We start from the raw sequence: 14,810 nt of genomic DNA, 5'->3' as shown, positions 1-14,810 counted from the left end.
CTGCTTGTTTAAACATTCGATTTATAAATGCTTCTCAGTGTAGAGCTAAAATCTGAGGTACTGACGTGGATCACTTCTGTGTGTTAATGTTGAAAAATTAGCCTTTTAAAAAAAAAATAAAAAAAAAAAATTAAAACACCTCTTGTTCTAACATAGTTTGTTGCCAAATAATTTCAATACTCGACTCTTGCACGGACCCCGAACCGATACTTCGCCTCTGTGCTAAATACACAGAAGTCCGATATGTGTAACTCGATCCTGCAGACCTACTGAAATATTAAGCATGCTTTCAATTGCCATTTGCGTCTTGGGATCAGGTGACCCACTGTATCCCGGCACATACCGTGTCTTTGGTGCTTTGTTTGACACTTGAGCAGAGACATTGTTTAGTACCCTCCCTGCTGACGCAAGTGAAGGCTTAGAGTAAGAGGCTCCTACCTGGATCTACAGCCTTACGTCATGGCAGGTTTATCTGAAACTATATATTGAGAAATTAGTAGGGAGGGTTGGAACTTAAATGTGGTAGGTGACCCTGCTTTGGCAAGTTGCGGGCCGATGCACTGAACCAACCCCCGTGGAAAAGTATTGCGTAGATAGGATCCCGGTCCTCGTGTTTTGTGGCAGAAATGTTTACCCCCGAAAAAGCAGTACCAGGACTCTCCATATCAATGTGTATAGAATCTAGAAGGAAAATGCCTCTTGACGGCAATAATTACGTTTATTGCTTACTCCAATCCCTAGGGACGAACTTGTTAACTAACACGCTGCAGAGGGTGGTGGTTGTGACCAGACCTTCTTTGTCTATTGCCATACGTTATTTACCTTTTGTTTACTCTTTGCACCGACCGTTTGTTTGTGGTTGTAAGCTGAAGGCGCCACCCCACCTCTGCGTACAGCCGCATTTCTGCTCTTTAAGTTTTTTACATTAGTGTACCATTTCTCCATTTCAAGTCCTAATCCATGGAACGTTCCGCGTCTTGGATAGGTTGTCTCAGAGTGGGGACGTTTGGGCAGGCCTGGGATGCAAGCAAGAGTAGTTTGTCTTTCTGCACCTAACGACCCTCTCCCTCGACCCCTTTCGCTAACCCTCTCGAATCTGCAGTCCTGTTAGATGTGCTGACGCTCCCCTTGCTTTACCCTGCAGAGTACAAGGATGCATTCCTCCTCTTTGACCGCAGCGGCGATGGCCGGATCCAGTTCAGCCAGTGCGGGGACGTCATGCGGGCCTTGGGCCAAAACCCCACAAATGCAGAGGTTCTTAAGGTGCTGGGGAACCCCAAATCAGAGGGTGAGTGAGAGCAGTGCCCGCCACTGCTTTTTGGGGTAACGTACCTTTTGATATAAAATGTTGTTGTGCAAGTGGCTCTGTTGCACTTTAGTCAGGGAGGAATCTGTGTTGTTCTGGGCTTGTGTGTACCTTTATCTGTTTGATGTTTTCTTCACATTGAGTTGGAGGTATGTCTTGCTCTCACTTGCTATATGGACCACTTCATGAATGTCCTCTTCATGTTCAGTCTGGGGTGGGGCAAAAACTGAATGGAGGTTGTGGGTGCTTTCAGGAAACATGGACGCCCAGGTGGCTTGGGGGTTGTCACTGTTAATGTGGACTCACCAACTTGCTTGCTGCTGCACCAGGTGACTGCTTCTTTGAACTTTCTTCTCCTTCACAGAGCTGAACACCAAGATGCTTGGCTTTGACGAGTTCTTGCCCATGTTGCAGACCATCGCAAAGAACAAGGACCAGGGAAGCTATGACGACTTTGTAGAGGGTTTGAGGGTCTTCGACAAAGAAGCTAATGGCTCTGTAATGGGTGCTGAGCTGAGGCATGTGTTGGTCACTCTAGGTAAGCGGCCATATTGGCAAATCGCTATTTTTTTCAAGGCATGATGTAGTTGACTACTTACCCCTTCAGGAGTCCCAAAAGCTGTGTTCGGGGCCTTCCTTTCTGATTCAGAGCTTAGCATCCTACTCTCATTAAATGTTACAGCAAATGTGCCCTGTTTCAGCATCACAAATTGTCCTATGAATAGCATTTAACTTTGCTTTCTTTTGGGGTCATGGAGGCACTGTTGGATTACAATTATTATTATATATATATTTTTAAATTGCCCTTCCTCTGGGGTAGAGCTGTGACTGACTGTTAGTTAATCTTGGTGACCCATGTCCTGGGAATTTGTGGCTTCACTGTCTTATGGGCAGGCGCCACTTCAGAATACCTGCTGTCTGATTGCTAGTCTCACCAGCTAGTGCCGCTTATGTAGCAGAAGTACATTTTGGAGTGCGTGCTGGGCATGAAGCTGTGTATGCTGCTGCAGTTTGGGCTGTTATACAACCATGTTTTTTCACAGACTGTGTGCATTGTTGGCTGTCCCTTTCCTTTGCACAGGTGAGAAGATGACCGAAGATGAAGTGGAGTTGCTTCTGGCTGGACACGAAGATGCCAATGGCTGCGTCTGTTATGAAGGTGGGTTTAATTCATGGTTTAATGTTCTTCTTTTATTGTGGTTCGAGGGAGGATTGGTTTGAGGAGGTGAGTTAATTTCTTACCATCTCCTGGCCATGTCAATTCACATTCACTTTGTGTGTTATTTTATTTTTTATTATTGAGTGCTTCAACCTCCGACTGTACAGCCTGACCTTGCATGTGAGAAATGAGTACATAGTATAACAGTTCTCCTACTCCAAACAAGTCTGGTACAGTGTATTTTGAAGGGACGGGATGTATTTCAAATGTTGAATTTCATGTGTCCTATTAGAAGGTTCCCTTTCCAGGTTCTCCCAAAGTTTGCACAACGCTGAAATTAGTTAATAAGCTACCCCCACTAGAAGGGAGGTGGGAGGCACACATTTCCTATTCTTTTTTCAGTGGTGGTTAGTTGTATGTATTCACGTGTCTTGATGGAGGGTGGTTCAGGAAATCTAATGTTCTGAGCTGGGGATGTGATTAAGTGGACGTTGGTGCTGTAATTTTGTTCAATAATATTTCTTCCTTCCCACAGCATTTATCAGACACATCATGTCTGCTTGATGGGCTCCGGGGGTACGCATCGACTCTGAATTCCTTTTATTTTAAGGCCCTCGGTTTACTTTCTTCTTCTCCACCTTCCTTGTTCATTCCTCTCAGCATGTCTCTGCATGGACCTGCCTTGAAGGAAACCTTTACAAATACTCGCATCTATACATTTGTGTTTAGCAAATGTATATATGTACCTGCCATCCTGAATAAGTGACTCCTGAAGTGTGTGCTGTTCTTCTAACCCAGGGACTTGTGTTTGCTGTGACTGCTTAGAAGTAGCCCAGACTGCCAAGGTGTGTCTTGACGGTGCTTCTGTCAGTTTATTTTCTTTTGCCCTTGAAGGTTAGACTTTGCTCTTGGTAACAGTAACAGGTTTTGTGTATTTTGCCCCCATTTTGGCGTTTGGAGCAGGACCGATACTTACAGACTCTAGATCCAAATTTCCTTTTCCCAGTAACTTCATTGCCAGCAGCAGTACCTTTCGGTTAGAAGTGCTGTCTCTAGCTTTGACCAAATATTGGCCTTATCTTTTCATGACGCCCACTAAAGACGGTCTGGTTGCCGTGCCAGTGGCAGCCATCTTAAAAGTATTTTACCACCGTGCACGGAAATAAGCCATGTCCCTGCTGCTGAACGGAGAAAAGGTTTTTGGGTAAGGTTGATCTCCCTCCACTTGGCAGTCAGAGAGCTGCCGCCACCTATTGGTAGATTCAAAACTGCGTCTTCAGTTAATAAATAGGCAGTTATGCTTTTACAATCTGCAAGCCTACCCTTGCTACATGGCCCCTCAAAACTGCCTGGCCTACCTTTACGTGTGTGTGCCATAACACCTGGAGGAACAACAATACCTGACAAATTTTCGTCCTGCTGATTTTGTTTCTCTCATGTCCCAGTCACTCTTTGGGTTTGTGAAGTGAATTTAAAAAAAAAAAGGTTTTTGCATTCTGTTTCTGGGTCCTGACATTGGTTGCACATGTGCAGCTTCCGGATGGCGCAGTCTTATATATTTTCCCCCTGGACTATCCGTCTCCTTTTCCTTGATGAGTAATTAATGTCGAAGCAGAAATCATTGCTGAAATGTCTCAATGAAACAAGTGGGAAGGTCCCATGTCTCATTGTCATCCGTGCACTAGAGCAGTGCTCTATTAGTGCCTTTCTAGCAGGAGTCTGTACATAGAACCGACTCGGTCCAGCTGCCCATTAGAAATAAGCCAGTTTTTCCCATCTTGAAATAAAAATGTAACTTTATAGTACACAGAAGTTGGTATGTGAAAATTGGTGCAATAGGGAATGGCCAGATTTCCTTTATGCCTCACCATGGACTGATCCCCATCCGCAGGAAATTAATGTGGTCCTTGCATTCTAGTTGCCCCAGTTTGGCCCCTCTTATTTCTGTACTTAATGCTTCTAGTGTTCGCAAAGAACACCCCCTTCCCCCGGTTGTAGGTGAAGGGATTGATTCTTAAGTCCTCCCTGTCACTGTGGAATTAACGTCTGAAAATAAGACTAATCTGAATTGCTAGAAAGCAGTCTCCCAATATAAAAATAAATGTCTTAATTTGGTTATGGTCATTGGAGTGTAAAGGGAGGAGTTTCATCTGCTTGTGATTGAGGATATTTGATTCCTTCAAATATTATCCGTCAATAATCAGCTTATTTTAATGCCTTTCCTTACAAAAAGAGTTGCAACATTTTGGTGCACTTTTTTACGCTTCAGTTATCTGGTTGGAGACCCTGCACCTCAATCGTAAACTTACTTTTTTAAGCCTGTAACTCACAAGCTGGTTTGACTACCTGTGATGTGAACTGATCTGAGAGCCCTGGTATTTATAAAAATAAAAAATATAACTGATCTTCAAATAGTTCCTTCTGTTGCTCCAAATGTTTATTAAAATCTGCAAATAACTTCTTTTTTCAGCCACGACCACGTGCTTCCTCATTTGAGGACACATACCATAATCTTGTCTAGAACAGAGCTCCTGTATCTACCCAGAAAGGACAGCTCCTATTTTAAATTCTGACCATCTTCAATAACCTAGTTGGTCTTCCAAAACAGTGAGACGGGTAAACCTGCTGTTGCCAGGAAGATGGTCTCATTTATTTCAACAGTGTATCAGAAAAGAGGAGCTCACGCCCCTCCTCCAGAGTAAAGTCAGCAGTTGTGTTCCTCGGAAACTACAGTGTTTGTACATGGACCACGTGCTATACTTTCTGCACGTTTTAATCATTCCATATTGTATCAGCGAAAGGATGATGTCCTAAGCCTAGGATTGTTTTGCAACGTATTTGCTTGGTCTGATTGTGCATACACTGCCACCCACTCCTAGTTTTGAAGTCTCCATTCTGAAGGAAGGAGGGAAAGCAGGAAGAGAGTAAGGGAATACAGAGGAGCTTTTCTGTTCATGGCTGCCATCTCTGGAACTTCTCGACTAGTTAAGCAGATGAACGATAAAGGGCACAAGGTATCAAAGTCACTAAAAGTAGTTTTCCTCTGTTTCACAGCCGCCCTTGGAGTTTGGGTTAGAGAATAGCGAACACCATTTTTTCATGTCTGAAACTATAGGCGCTGTAAAGAACTAGTCGTTTACTACTAAGATGTCCCAAAGTGAATGACTCTTTTGAAAATGTAACCTGGTTTCAGATGTGTTCCTTGCAACAGACGCAATACTGTACAGCAGAGGCAGCCCGATGCATTTGGTAACTTGTTTTTAGGATATAGAACTCTCAAAACCCAAAGACTGCAGCCTGACGCTAGCACCATTTACTTTAGCCAAGTTCTCCATTCTTGAAGCGTCTTATTTTCTTACTGCTTTCTTACCTAGTTAGCAGTGGTGTGTTTGTGTGGTTGTTTTTTTTTTTTTTTTTTTTAATATGTGGATTAACACACTACTTTGACAAGGTTTACTACCTGAAACGCCACTCGCCGCTTCATGGAGCGAGCTCTAGACCGTGATTCTGAGACTCTCATGGGCTGCATGAGAGAGCTTGAGGTGCAAGAATCCGAGAATCTAGTTGCAAAGTCCTTGGGACAGGTGCTTTGCTGTTCCTGATAGTTCAGCTCTATCCCTGCAGCCTTTCCTCTAACGCTGTCTCTGGGACTGCATTGCCCTCCCATGCCATCTTTTTGCTCATTATGAATGCCCCTCCTGCCTGCTGTCCAAGACTGGCCTCTGCTCTCTTCCTGCCCGCTGTAGATTACCTCAGAACTTTCTGCAGAAAGTAGAGCTGCACGTGCGCTGCTGGGCTGGCATCTAGTGCTGTAGAAGCAAGCCTTTCGTTGACGCCCCTTACGTGGTAGGAAATGAGCTCCCATGACGCACAGATCTGTTAGATGGTGGGGAGGAGCCTCTGCTGACTAGAGCCTTATTTTAATTTTCATTTGACCCCGTGGGTTGAAGGTTCGCATTAGGAATAAAGAAATGGAAGAACAGTTTGCGCTTCCGACATTTATGTCAAGGGGACCCTATCCTGTAAATTTCCTTTTAGGGGGTTCTAAATCTTTTCCTAGGTTTCTCGTTCAGAAATAAATGATTGATTGCAGGTGCATTGAGGAGGGGACAATAAAAATGTCCCTTTCCACCGATGGATGGTGATACAAACAGCAGCGATTCTGAACTGCCTTGTAGAGGTTAAGGCCTTGCATCTGGCTTTTATTCTGTGAAGTCCGGAGGTGCACCATTATAATGGTACGGAATCAATATATCTCAACGAAACCAATATTCGGCTTTTCGTTGGGTCAGAGCAGGGACTTGCGTACTGTAGTGAATCCTATGAGATAGTTCAAAGTAATGCATGGACACTATCTTGGGTTAAGTGTCAATGCAAGATCTGCTCTGTCTTGCCCTCCGAGAAGAAACTGCGGACATGGGTCTAGTTGGCCTGCAGCAGTTGAGCTTGAACTGAAATTATTCACTTGCTGTAAAGACTGGGTGGAAATAAATATTTGTTTGTGTAGGCCCGAGTAATGTTAAGCCCCAGGCGTCATGGGAGCCTGTTTCACACCAGTTTCCAACATGTCTGCTCCTGGGAGAGGAGCTGCGGCCTGTACTCCTTCTCACTCTTATCTGCTTTCTTTCCACAGAACTCGTCCGAATGGTGATGAATGGCTGAAATCCCCTCCCCAACCTACGCTCTTCTAGAAAGTGACTTTTCCACCACCGAGCTCCTCAACATACTTCACTTTTGGTTCAGTGCCTTTATCGACCTAGAGGTCTTCCGCCACCTGAAGCTATCAAGACGAATTCTAGTTGCTGCGTAACTGCTCGGTTTTTGCACAGAATACGGTTGAGGGCTGGCCCTGTTACATCCAGGTTGCAGGGACCTATGGAATGACCACATCTTGTCTCTTGTAACTGTTGCTCTTACAGTTTTCTGTAATAAAGATAACATTTTCACACTCCCTGACTTGTGTTCAGAAATGTTGTGATCATTGTATTTTAATAAGTTGTATGAAAAATATATATAAAAAAAAAATTGTTGTGCACCGAAAAATATTATGGTCAAGCACGTTATTTATTTGGTTGGGGGGGGGGGGGGGGGGGTTCCCAGCCTTTGGCTGCTAATCCTGGCCAAAGACTGTGCTGCTGGGGCCATGAGGACTGGGCTCGAGGGCTGGAATGGTAATCTGAGTAATTACTAGCGGATGGGATTGGTTCACGCATTCCACTGGTACATGGGTCCTCTGGCGCAAGTGGGGGCAACTGGACCTCAGTCATGGTGATTGAGCCAATTAATATCTGATGCTCCGGGGCCTTCCTTTTGGCGACTTTGAAAACTGAGCACCAAATACCCACTTTGGGGACTCATTTACAAGCACCTTGCTCTGCCAGTGTTACTTTTTCTCATCTAAAAAGTGATGCACCGGCTGCCAAAGAGGCTTGTATATAAGCCGCTTAGGCCCTGATTTAAGAAGCCCATTCTGGAAGCCCATTATGTAAGATACAGTGCATAAGGCAGTGGGGGGGGGGCGGGTGCTAGTGTTAACATTTTTTACACTAGCTTGGAGCTTTGTAGGCTTAGCATAAAAATCCTGCAACGCCCATTGAGGCCCACTGAAAACAATGGTATGCCTCTTTTTAACGCATGCTCTAAACAGGTGTTAAAAGTGGTGGGGGAAAAAAAATGACGCAAATAAATCTTTGAGATTTTAGGCCCCGACTCCCCTAACGAATGTAGCGCGAAGGGGTTATAAAGTGGCGCAATACAAGCATTGCGCCACTTTGTTTATTTGGTGCTTCATTTTTGGCCTCTGGCTAGATTAGCGTAAAAAAAGAAAGATGCTAATGTGGCTCAAGGAGGCGCTAGGGACTCTTAAATCAGCCTCCTAGTGTTTGATTTTCAGGGTAGCAAGGTGAGCAGTCCATTCAAGGCTTACTCAAAGTGGTGTGGTTAGACATTCAGAACTCGGCGGTTCATTGTTAAAACTAATAATTGGCAGTCCAATCAGTGCATTTACTTGGACAAGAAAAGGTAATTTTTAACAACAACACGGCAATACTACACCTGAGATCACTTACTACTGGGTTTATTAGCTTTGGGGGGGAGATATCTAATTAATTACCTTTGGATAAATGCTAATTCACTGTTCTAGTTAGTGCTTTCTTCTCAACCAGTGACCCTGAGGTGAATCTTGTGCTCGGGTCTGGTCCTTAGCATGCTCTTTTCATAGAGTTCAGCCGAAGTAGAAAACATACTATGGTTCTTAGGTGTACATTGGATGTATTTGAAAGACCATATATGTAGCAAGCAATCAAAAGCTTTTGCAAGCTTCAGTATAATCATAGGCCATGCATTCACTGGTCAAAGTGCATAAAGAAAAGTATGGGAACTGTGAATCTGTGTACAATGGGGTGTGGCAAGTGTGTGTGTGTGAGGAGGGCGAGGGGGGGGGGGGGGGGGGGGTTCAAAGACATGGCTAAAGGAATATAGTCTGTAAAATGTTGTTAGCCTTGGCCTACAGGTAACTGGATATACAACATTACACACACTTAAATGAAAAATAAATGCAACTTAAATTGATCCGTGGGAAATGCATTTTATTCCTGGTAGGACACTTCAGTTGGGTAGTACGATCACTTGAGATATCTGTGGGTGTACTGGGCGGCCACTGGTTCGATTCCTGGTCAGTTCCCTGGAGAAATAGTGGAATGCATTTTTAGTGCTTAGAGGTCCAAGCCTGTAACCCAAAGCACAGAGCACTGAGTAAATGATTATTTTAAAAACGTGTATTACACACAGTATAAGAGGTTGCACAACGGCTATTACAAATTGTGCAAAAAGATGCTGTTTAAATGTTTACAGTGCTTAGAAAAAAATATGTTTTAGTAATGTGCTGATTGTTGCGCGTACAAACCTTTTTTAAATGTTCCTTTAAAAGGCCAGATTCGATCAATTAAAACCTTTACTGATTGCCAAGCAGCCTTTGGATTTGCCAGTTAACAAGTTGCACACATGTATTTATATTTCTTTCAGGCAGTTGGTACTCTAGAGAGAAGACTTATTTCTTCTTTAGCTACCTTAACCATGTTTCACTTCATGGTAATGGAGCCCCACCCCGCCAACCTGTGGCAACTCGACCATTTAGGGAATGTTGAGTTTTTTTTTTAATTAAATAAAAAGTATAGGCACTAGTTTAATCAAACGGATAAAGCTTGGGTGCGTCGTTGCCCCCCGCCCACTGCGATCGCTGATTCAGACACAATTAGAAGCAGTAATGTAGTGTGTAGTTTTGTTGCTCACGCACAGAGGATATAAAGTGATTGGTGATTAAGTGTATGAGGTTCAAAAGGACCAAGGTTTGTGTGCATAGTGAGGAAGACAATGGATCACACAAACTCAGAATATTGATGTAAAGTTTATTGTGCGCTAAATTAGTCAAAATAAATCCGATAATTTCATGGCTCGAATTGTGTCCTCCCATGGTGGTAAAAAGGTTAGTTATTAGCAGGGCAAAAGCTTATTGACCCTAAGCTGAGGTGCAAGGGGCCACGTGTTCCTGTAAACAATAGAAATAAGATTGATCTGTCCAGCTGTATATCGGGGCAAAGTGCATGTGGAACAACTTGAGGACAACCTGGTTGGACCTATGGTAGAATTCGTCTGTGACAAAACTATTTGAAACTGTTAGGAAGTGAATAAGGTGTGCATTGGATGCAAGAAGCGCTGCAACAATCCGTGTCCACGTTCTGTTTGTGACTGCATTCACTGCATTGTGGCCCTTTGGGCCAGGGGACTACCAAGTGCAGTTGACTACCTGTGACATCAACGTTGCTGAGTACCGCCTTTTCCCCAGAGGCCTGAGACAAGCTGTTGTGGTCTTAGGATCAGCATCACAGGCTTAAACGAGAAAAGAAAAAAAAGGTGGGGAGGGAGGGGTTTACAAATATCCCTAAAGCCTATCATCTAGGATCCTCAGGGTACGCCAGTTTGTGGACCAAAGGCATACTGCACACTTGCAACCACTGACAATTTCAATCACAGGGAGGGAACCACAGTTCGCAGCTCACTTACTTCAGCACTATGCATCTCAGGAGAGCAGGACATTGCCCCGGACAGCCACGGGTTGGTCCTGATCAGTAAGGGTTCCCCAAGGTCGTTCATCTTTGGATCCTTCATCCCTTCCTGCCAATTCTCCAAACTATGCCAGCCCTGGGAGGAGGGCTGAGGCAGGCTGCTGTCAAAAGACTAACCAGTGGACTCCTATAGAATGCTGTCTCCCGACCTCCGCAAATGTCTTGGATGTGACACCAGGAAAGACAAAAGAGCAGGACATAGAAAAAGGTTATGTCTGATCATTGAAAGAGATTGTTGTCGCCAACTATCCCACACCTTGTAGTTTGACTCATTCAGACAGCTTTGGCAGTGCTAGCAATCCCGTTTGTACATACGGTAAATTAACTCCAACCTCCATTTTGTACCTCATGTTAGCAGGGAGAAATCCAAAATGGATTCCAATATGTCCATAGTCAACCACGGCGCCCACCTGATTCAACCCACCGTGCACATACACACACTATGTGCAGTGGATATTGCAAAGGACGCTGTTGTAGGAAACTGGACAAAACTTCACACATTCGAGGCCAACATGCCCTATTGCAGTGACAAATTTAAAACCATCTGCCACTACAAATCATTACCTGACTTCCTCTGATAGTCTTGTGTAATCTGGTAGGGCAACAGTAGTCACTCTGGAGGGAGTGCTTGGTGCACCTCCTTCGACCATAGCTTCGACGTAGGTCTCAAATCCTAACTACAGGTGGCCTTCCTTGTAAACACAATTTGTGGGGTTTCAAATATCACAAATTCTTTATTAGGTTTTTGACCTCTGAGCACGTGACAATTCTTTGAGGTAATTCTGGGCAGGTCTGCATGCTCGCAAGCACCATGCATAGGACCTTATTGTCCCAATGCCGGCAATCACGTTTTTTTTTTTTTTGTATTTCCATGGAGAGCGCCCACTGGGGCCTTGAGGACACAATGACAACCCTACTCTGGCCCCTTCAATATATCTGCTTGTGTCATTTAAATCTGACCTCACCACCCACCAGCTACCATCGACTAATATTTTTGTAGATACTTTCACTACATTTTAACCATCTTCAATACTAAGGTACCTGCATTTCAACAAAAACCCTTTAACTCCACAAGAAAGCTACAGCTTAATTAAAGTTGACGTGGGGGAAGCAATGTTATGTCTACAGTGCAAAACCTAAAATGATGTCAATCGCGAAAAGCACATTACATCATCCTTGATGACACTAATCTTGCCACATGGATGGATCCACGCATTAAGCGGTAAACTAAAAAGAACAATTCCATACCATAACAAAGGTAAAGTCATACCATTTTATGCAAAAACAATTCTATGATGTAGGATGGCCCTATTCGTCATATAAAACTTTTAGATCACTACCTCAGCGTGACACTGTTCGCCAAGTAACACTACTTAAACTAACAGCAGTTGTGGAGATACTGATTGACATAATACATTTTAGTAATTCAGTTATTCAAAGTCCGCTTACTCTCACTCTTCTTGATAAATTCATTTGGCTGTTCAGCATTGAGGGTGGGAATTAATATACCATTCCCTTAACTGATGCAGGGCCTGATTACAACCTTGGAGGAAGTGTTAATCCGTCCCAAAAGTGACGGTAAAGTGACGGATATACCACCAGCCGTATTACGAGTCCATTATATCCTATGGAACTCGTAATACGGCTGGTGGTATATCCGTCACATTTGGGACGGATTAACACCTCCTCCAAAGTTGTAATCAGGCCCGTAGTCCCCGAGTTTTGGGAATTTGAATTGTAGACTTCATGCTAGTGCTCCACACTTTAACCACAAATAAACCTTATTCCCTCCACCCCCCCAAAAACTATATTTTCACGGACCACAAAGAAACACGCATTTGCAAAGGAATGGGTCTCGTATTTGCTTGAGTTAGAGCTATTGGCATTGTAAATTGATAACAGGACTTTTCTTGCCACATAAATTGGTCACCCCTGCCTCATAATTTGGTATTTTACTGCCACATAATTCCAGTGGCCCTACATATAACTAAAGCACTTCCTTTACCTTCTTCCTCTATCTGCAGCCAAAAATAAAAATGATGCCGTTTAGCATCCTAATTTAAATCTACCATGCTAATTCCAATATAATTCCACTTTCACCACCCTACCATCAGAGTTGCTGGATGGCTAACACAATTCCCACAACAAGACAGCCACGGGGTGTAACGAGAGAAATAAACTAGACGGGTCACCCAAACATATAATGTGTGTTCAAAGAGTCATAGTGCAGTAAGGATGATAAGTTGGCCTGAATCATGGTCCTAATTGTAATAAGGAGAGATTAATAAAACATATACAATTATCATATAAACCCAATAAAAACCTTTATCAGAAATAAATGTTTGGCATTCGTCTGTAATGCTCAGAACACCCCCTAGTGGACACCACAATGAAAGTAGCATTTGAAGGAAAACCTGGTCATGTTAACATGTAGGTATGACCTAGAAAGCCTAACCACATGAAAAGAAAAAGACAAAGTTTTGCAGTGTAACCATATGTTCGATGGCATGTGTAGCTGCAGATACACATGCTGTGCACAGTCCGCCGTCTGGTGTTGGGCTCGGAGTGTTACAAGTTGTTTTTCTTCGAAGAAGTCTTTTCGAGTCACGAGACCGAGGGACTCCTCCCCTTTCGGCTCCATTGCGCATGGGCCTCGACTCCATCTTAGATTGTTTTTTTCCGCCATCGGGTTCGGACGTGTTCCTTTTCGCTCCGTGTTTCGGGACGGAAAGTTAGTTAGAATCTCGGAAAAAATCATCGGTATTGTTTCGTTCGGTATCGGGTTAGTTAGCACACATCGACACCGAATCTTGAAGAGCTCCGGTGGCCCTTCGGGGTAATTTCGATCCCCCGTTGGGGCCTGGTCGGCCCGACCGCGTGCGACTTCAAGACTGATGGAACGGACCCCGTTCCGATTCTGTCCTAAATGCCATAATAAATATCCTTATACGGATCAACATTTGGTCTGTAACTTGTGCCTGTCCCTCGAGCACAAGGAGAATACGTGCGAGGCCTGTCGCGCGTTTCGGTCGAGGAAAACGCTCAGAGACCGAAGAGCCAGGAGATTGCAGATGGCGTCCACGCCGACAGGACAACAACGGTTCGAGGAGGAAGAAGAAACAACTTTCTCCATCCAAGAGTCGGATTCCGAAGAACTCGACGCCGAAGAAATGTCAACCGTGAGTAAGACGTCGAAACAAAAAGCTCACGAAAAGACTGACAAAGCCCAGGGGACGCCACCGCCAACAGGCCATGGCTTAACCCAAAAAGTAGGTGACCGTCCATCGGCACCGAAAAAGGGCGGGCTGCTGCCGAAGTCATCCGACTCCGGTCGAGATACAGGCACGCAGCACTCTCGGGCCCGAGAGAGTGGCGCAGACACCATTCGGCACCGAGACAGCGGCACCGAGAGGGCACGACGCAGAAAAGAAAAAAGATTTTGTCGGAGCCGAAAAAATCAGTAGAAAAGGTTTCGGTGCCGAAACAACCGGCATCCAAACCGAGAAGCAGTTCCTACTCAGAGGAACAAGGACTGTCCTCTCAAATGAAAAAACACAGATTTGAAGAGGAATTACAAACAATAGAGCCAGATCACACGCAAAAGAGGCTCTTTATTCAAAAAGATACTGGAAGGATCAGCACTCTTCCCCCCCAATCAAACTCAAAAGGAAACTTGCCTTCCAACAAGGAGACAAGCAACCACAAGCAAAGGTGGTGAAAAAAGTAACTCCACCACCAACTCATGCATCACCGGCGCAAACTCCACCATTAACACACTCGCCAGCTCATACCACAATGAGCCAGGATGATCCAGATGCATGGGACCTCTACGACGCCTCAGTATCAGACAATAGCCCAGAGTCGTACCCAACTAAACCGTCACCACCTGAGGACAGTACCTCATATGCACAGGTGGTCACTAGGGCAGCCGAATTCCATAATGTATCACTACATTCGGAGCCTATTGAGGATGACTTCCTCTTTAACACCCTGTCCTCCACCCATAGCCATTATCAAAGCCTTCCCATGCTCCCGGGAATGCTAAGGCACTCAAAACAAATATTTCAGGAGCCAGTTAAAGGCAGACCTATAACTCCAAGGGTGGAGAAAAAATATAAGGCGCCACCCACAGACCCTATATTTATTACGTCACAACTGACACCGGACTCAGTAGTTGTGGGGGCAGCTCGTAAGAGAGCCAACTCGCATACATCAGGCGACG

General features: G+C 44.5%; 1 protein-coding gene across 4 annotated transcripts in view; it reads left to right on the top strand.

Annotated features, from left to right (window-relative positions):
* The window catches only part of MYL6 (myosin light chain 6), a 61,655-nt gene extending 54,239 nt beyond the window's left edge, over positions 1-7,416 (top strand). For 2 of the 4 annotated variants that reach the window (XM_069230572.1, XM_069230574.1), the window contains exons 3-7: positions 1,145-1,288; positions 1,671-1,844; positions 2,388-2,465; positions 3,001-3,041; positions 7,099-7,416. In XM_069230572.1, the coding sequence (XP_069086673.1) occupies positions 1,145-1,288; positions 1,671-1,844; positions 2,388-2,465; positions 3,001-3,029 (425 nt within the window). In that variant the 3' untranslated portion in view covers positions 3,030-3,041; positions 7,099-7,416. The remainder of the gene's footprint in view (positions 1-1,144; positions 1,289-1,670; positions 1,845-2,387; positions 2,466-3,000; positions 3,042-7,098) is intronic. The other 2 variants (XM_069230571.1, XM_069230573.1) reach the window with 1 other exon arrangement.
* Positions 7,417-14,810: the final 7,394 nt, after the last annotated feature.

Source organism: Pleurodeles waltl, chromosome 4_2 (assembly GCF_031143425.1).
Source record: "Pleurodeles waltl isolate 20211129_DDA chromosome 4_2, aPleWal1.hap1.20221129, whole genome shotgun sequence".
Lineage (NCBI taxonomy): Eukaryota > Metazoa > Chordata > Amphibia > Caudata > Salamandridae > Pleurodeles > Pleurodeles waltl.
Note: the sequence above shows the minus strand (reverse complement) of the source record. Positions and strands in the feature narration are given on the sequence as shown.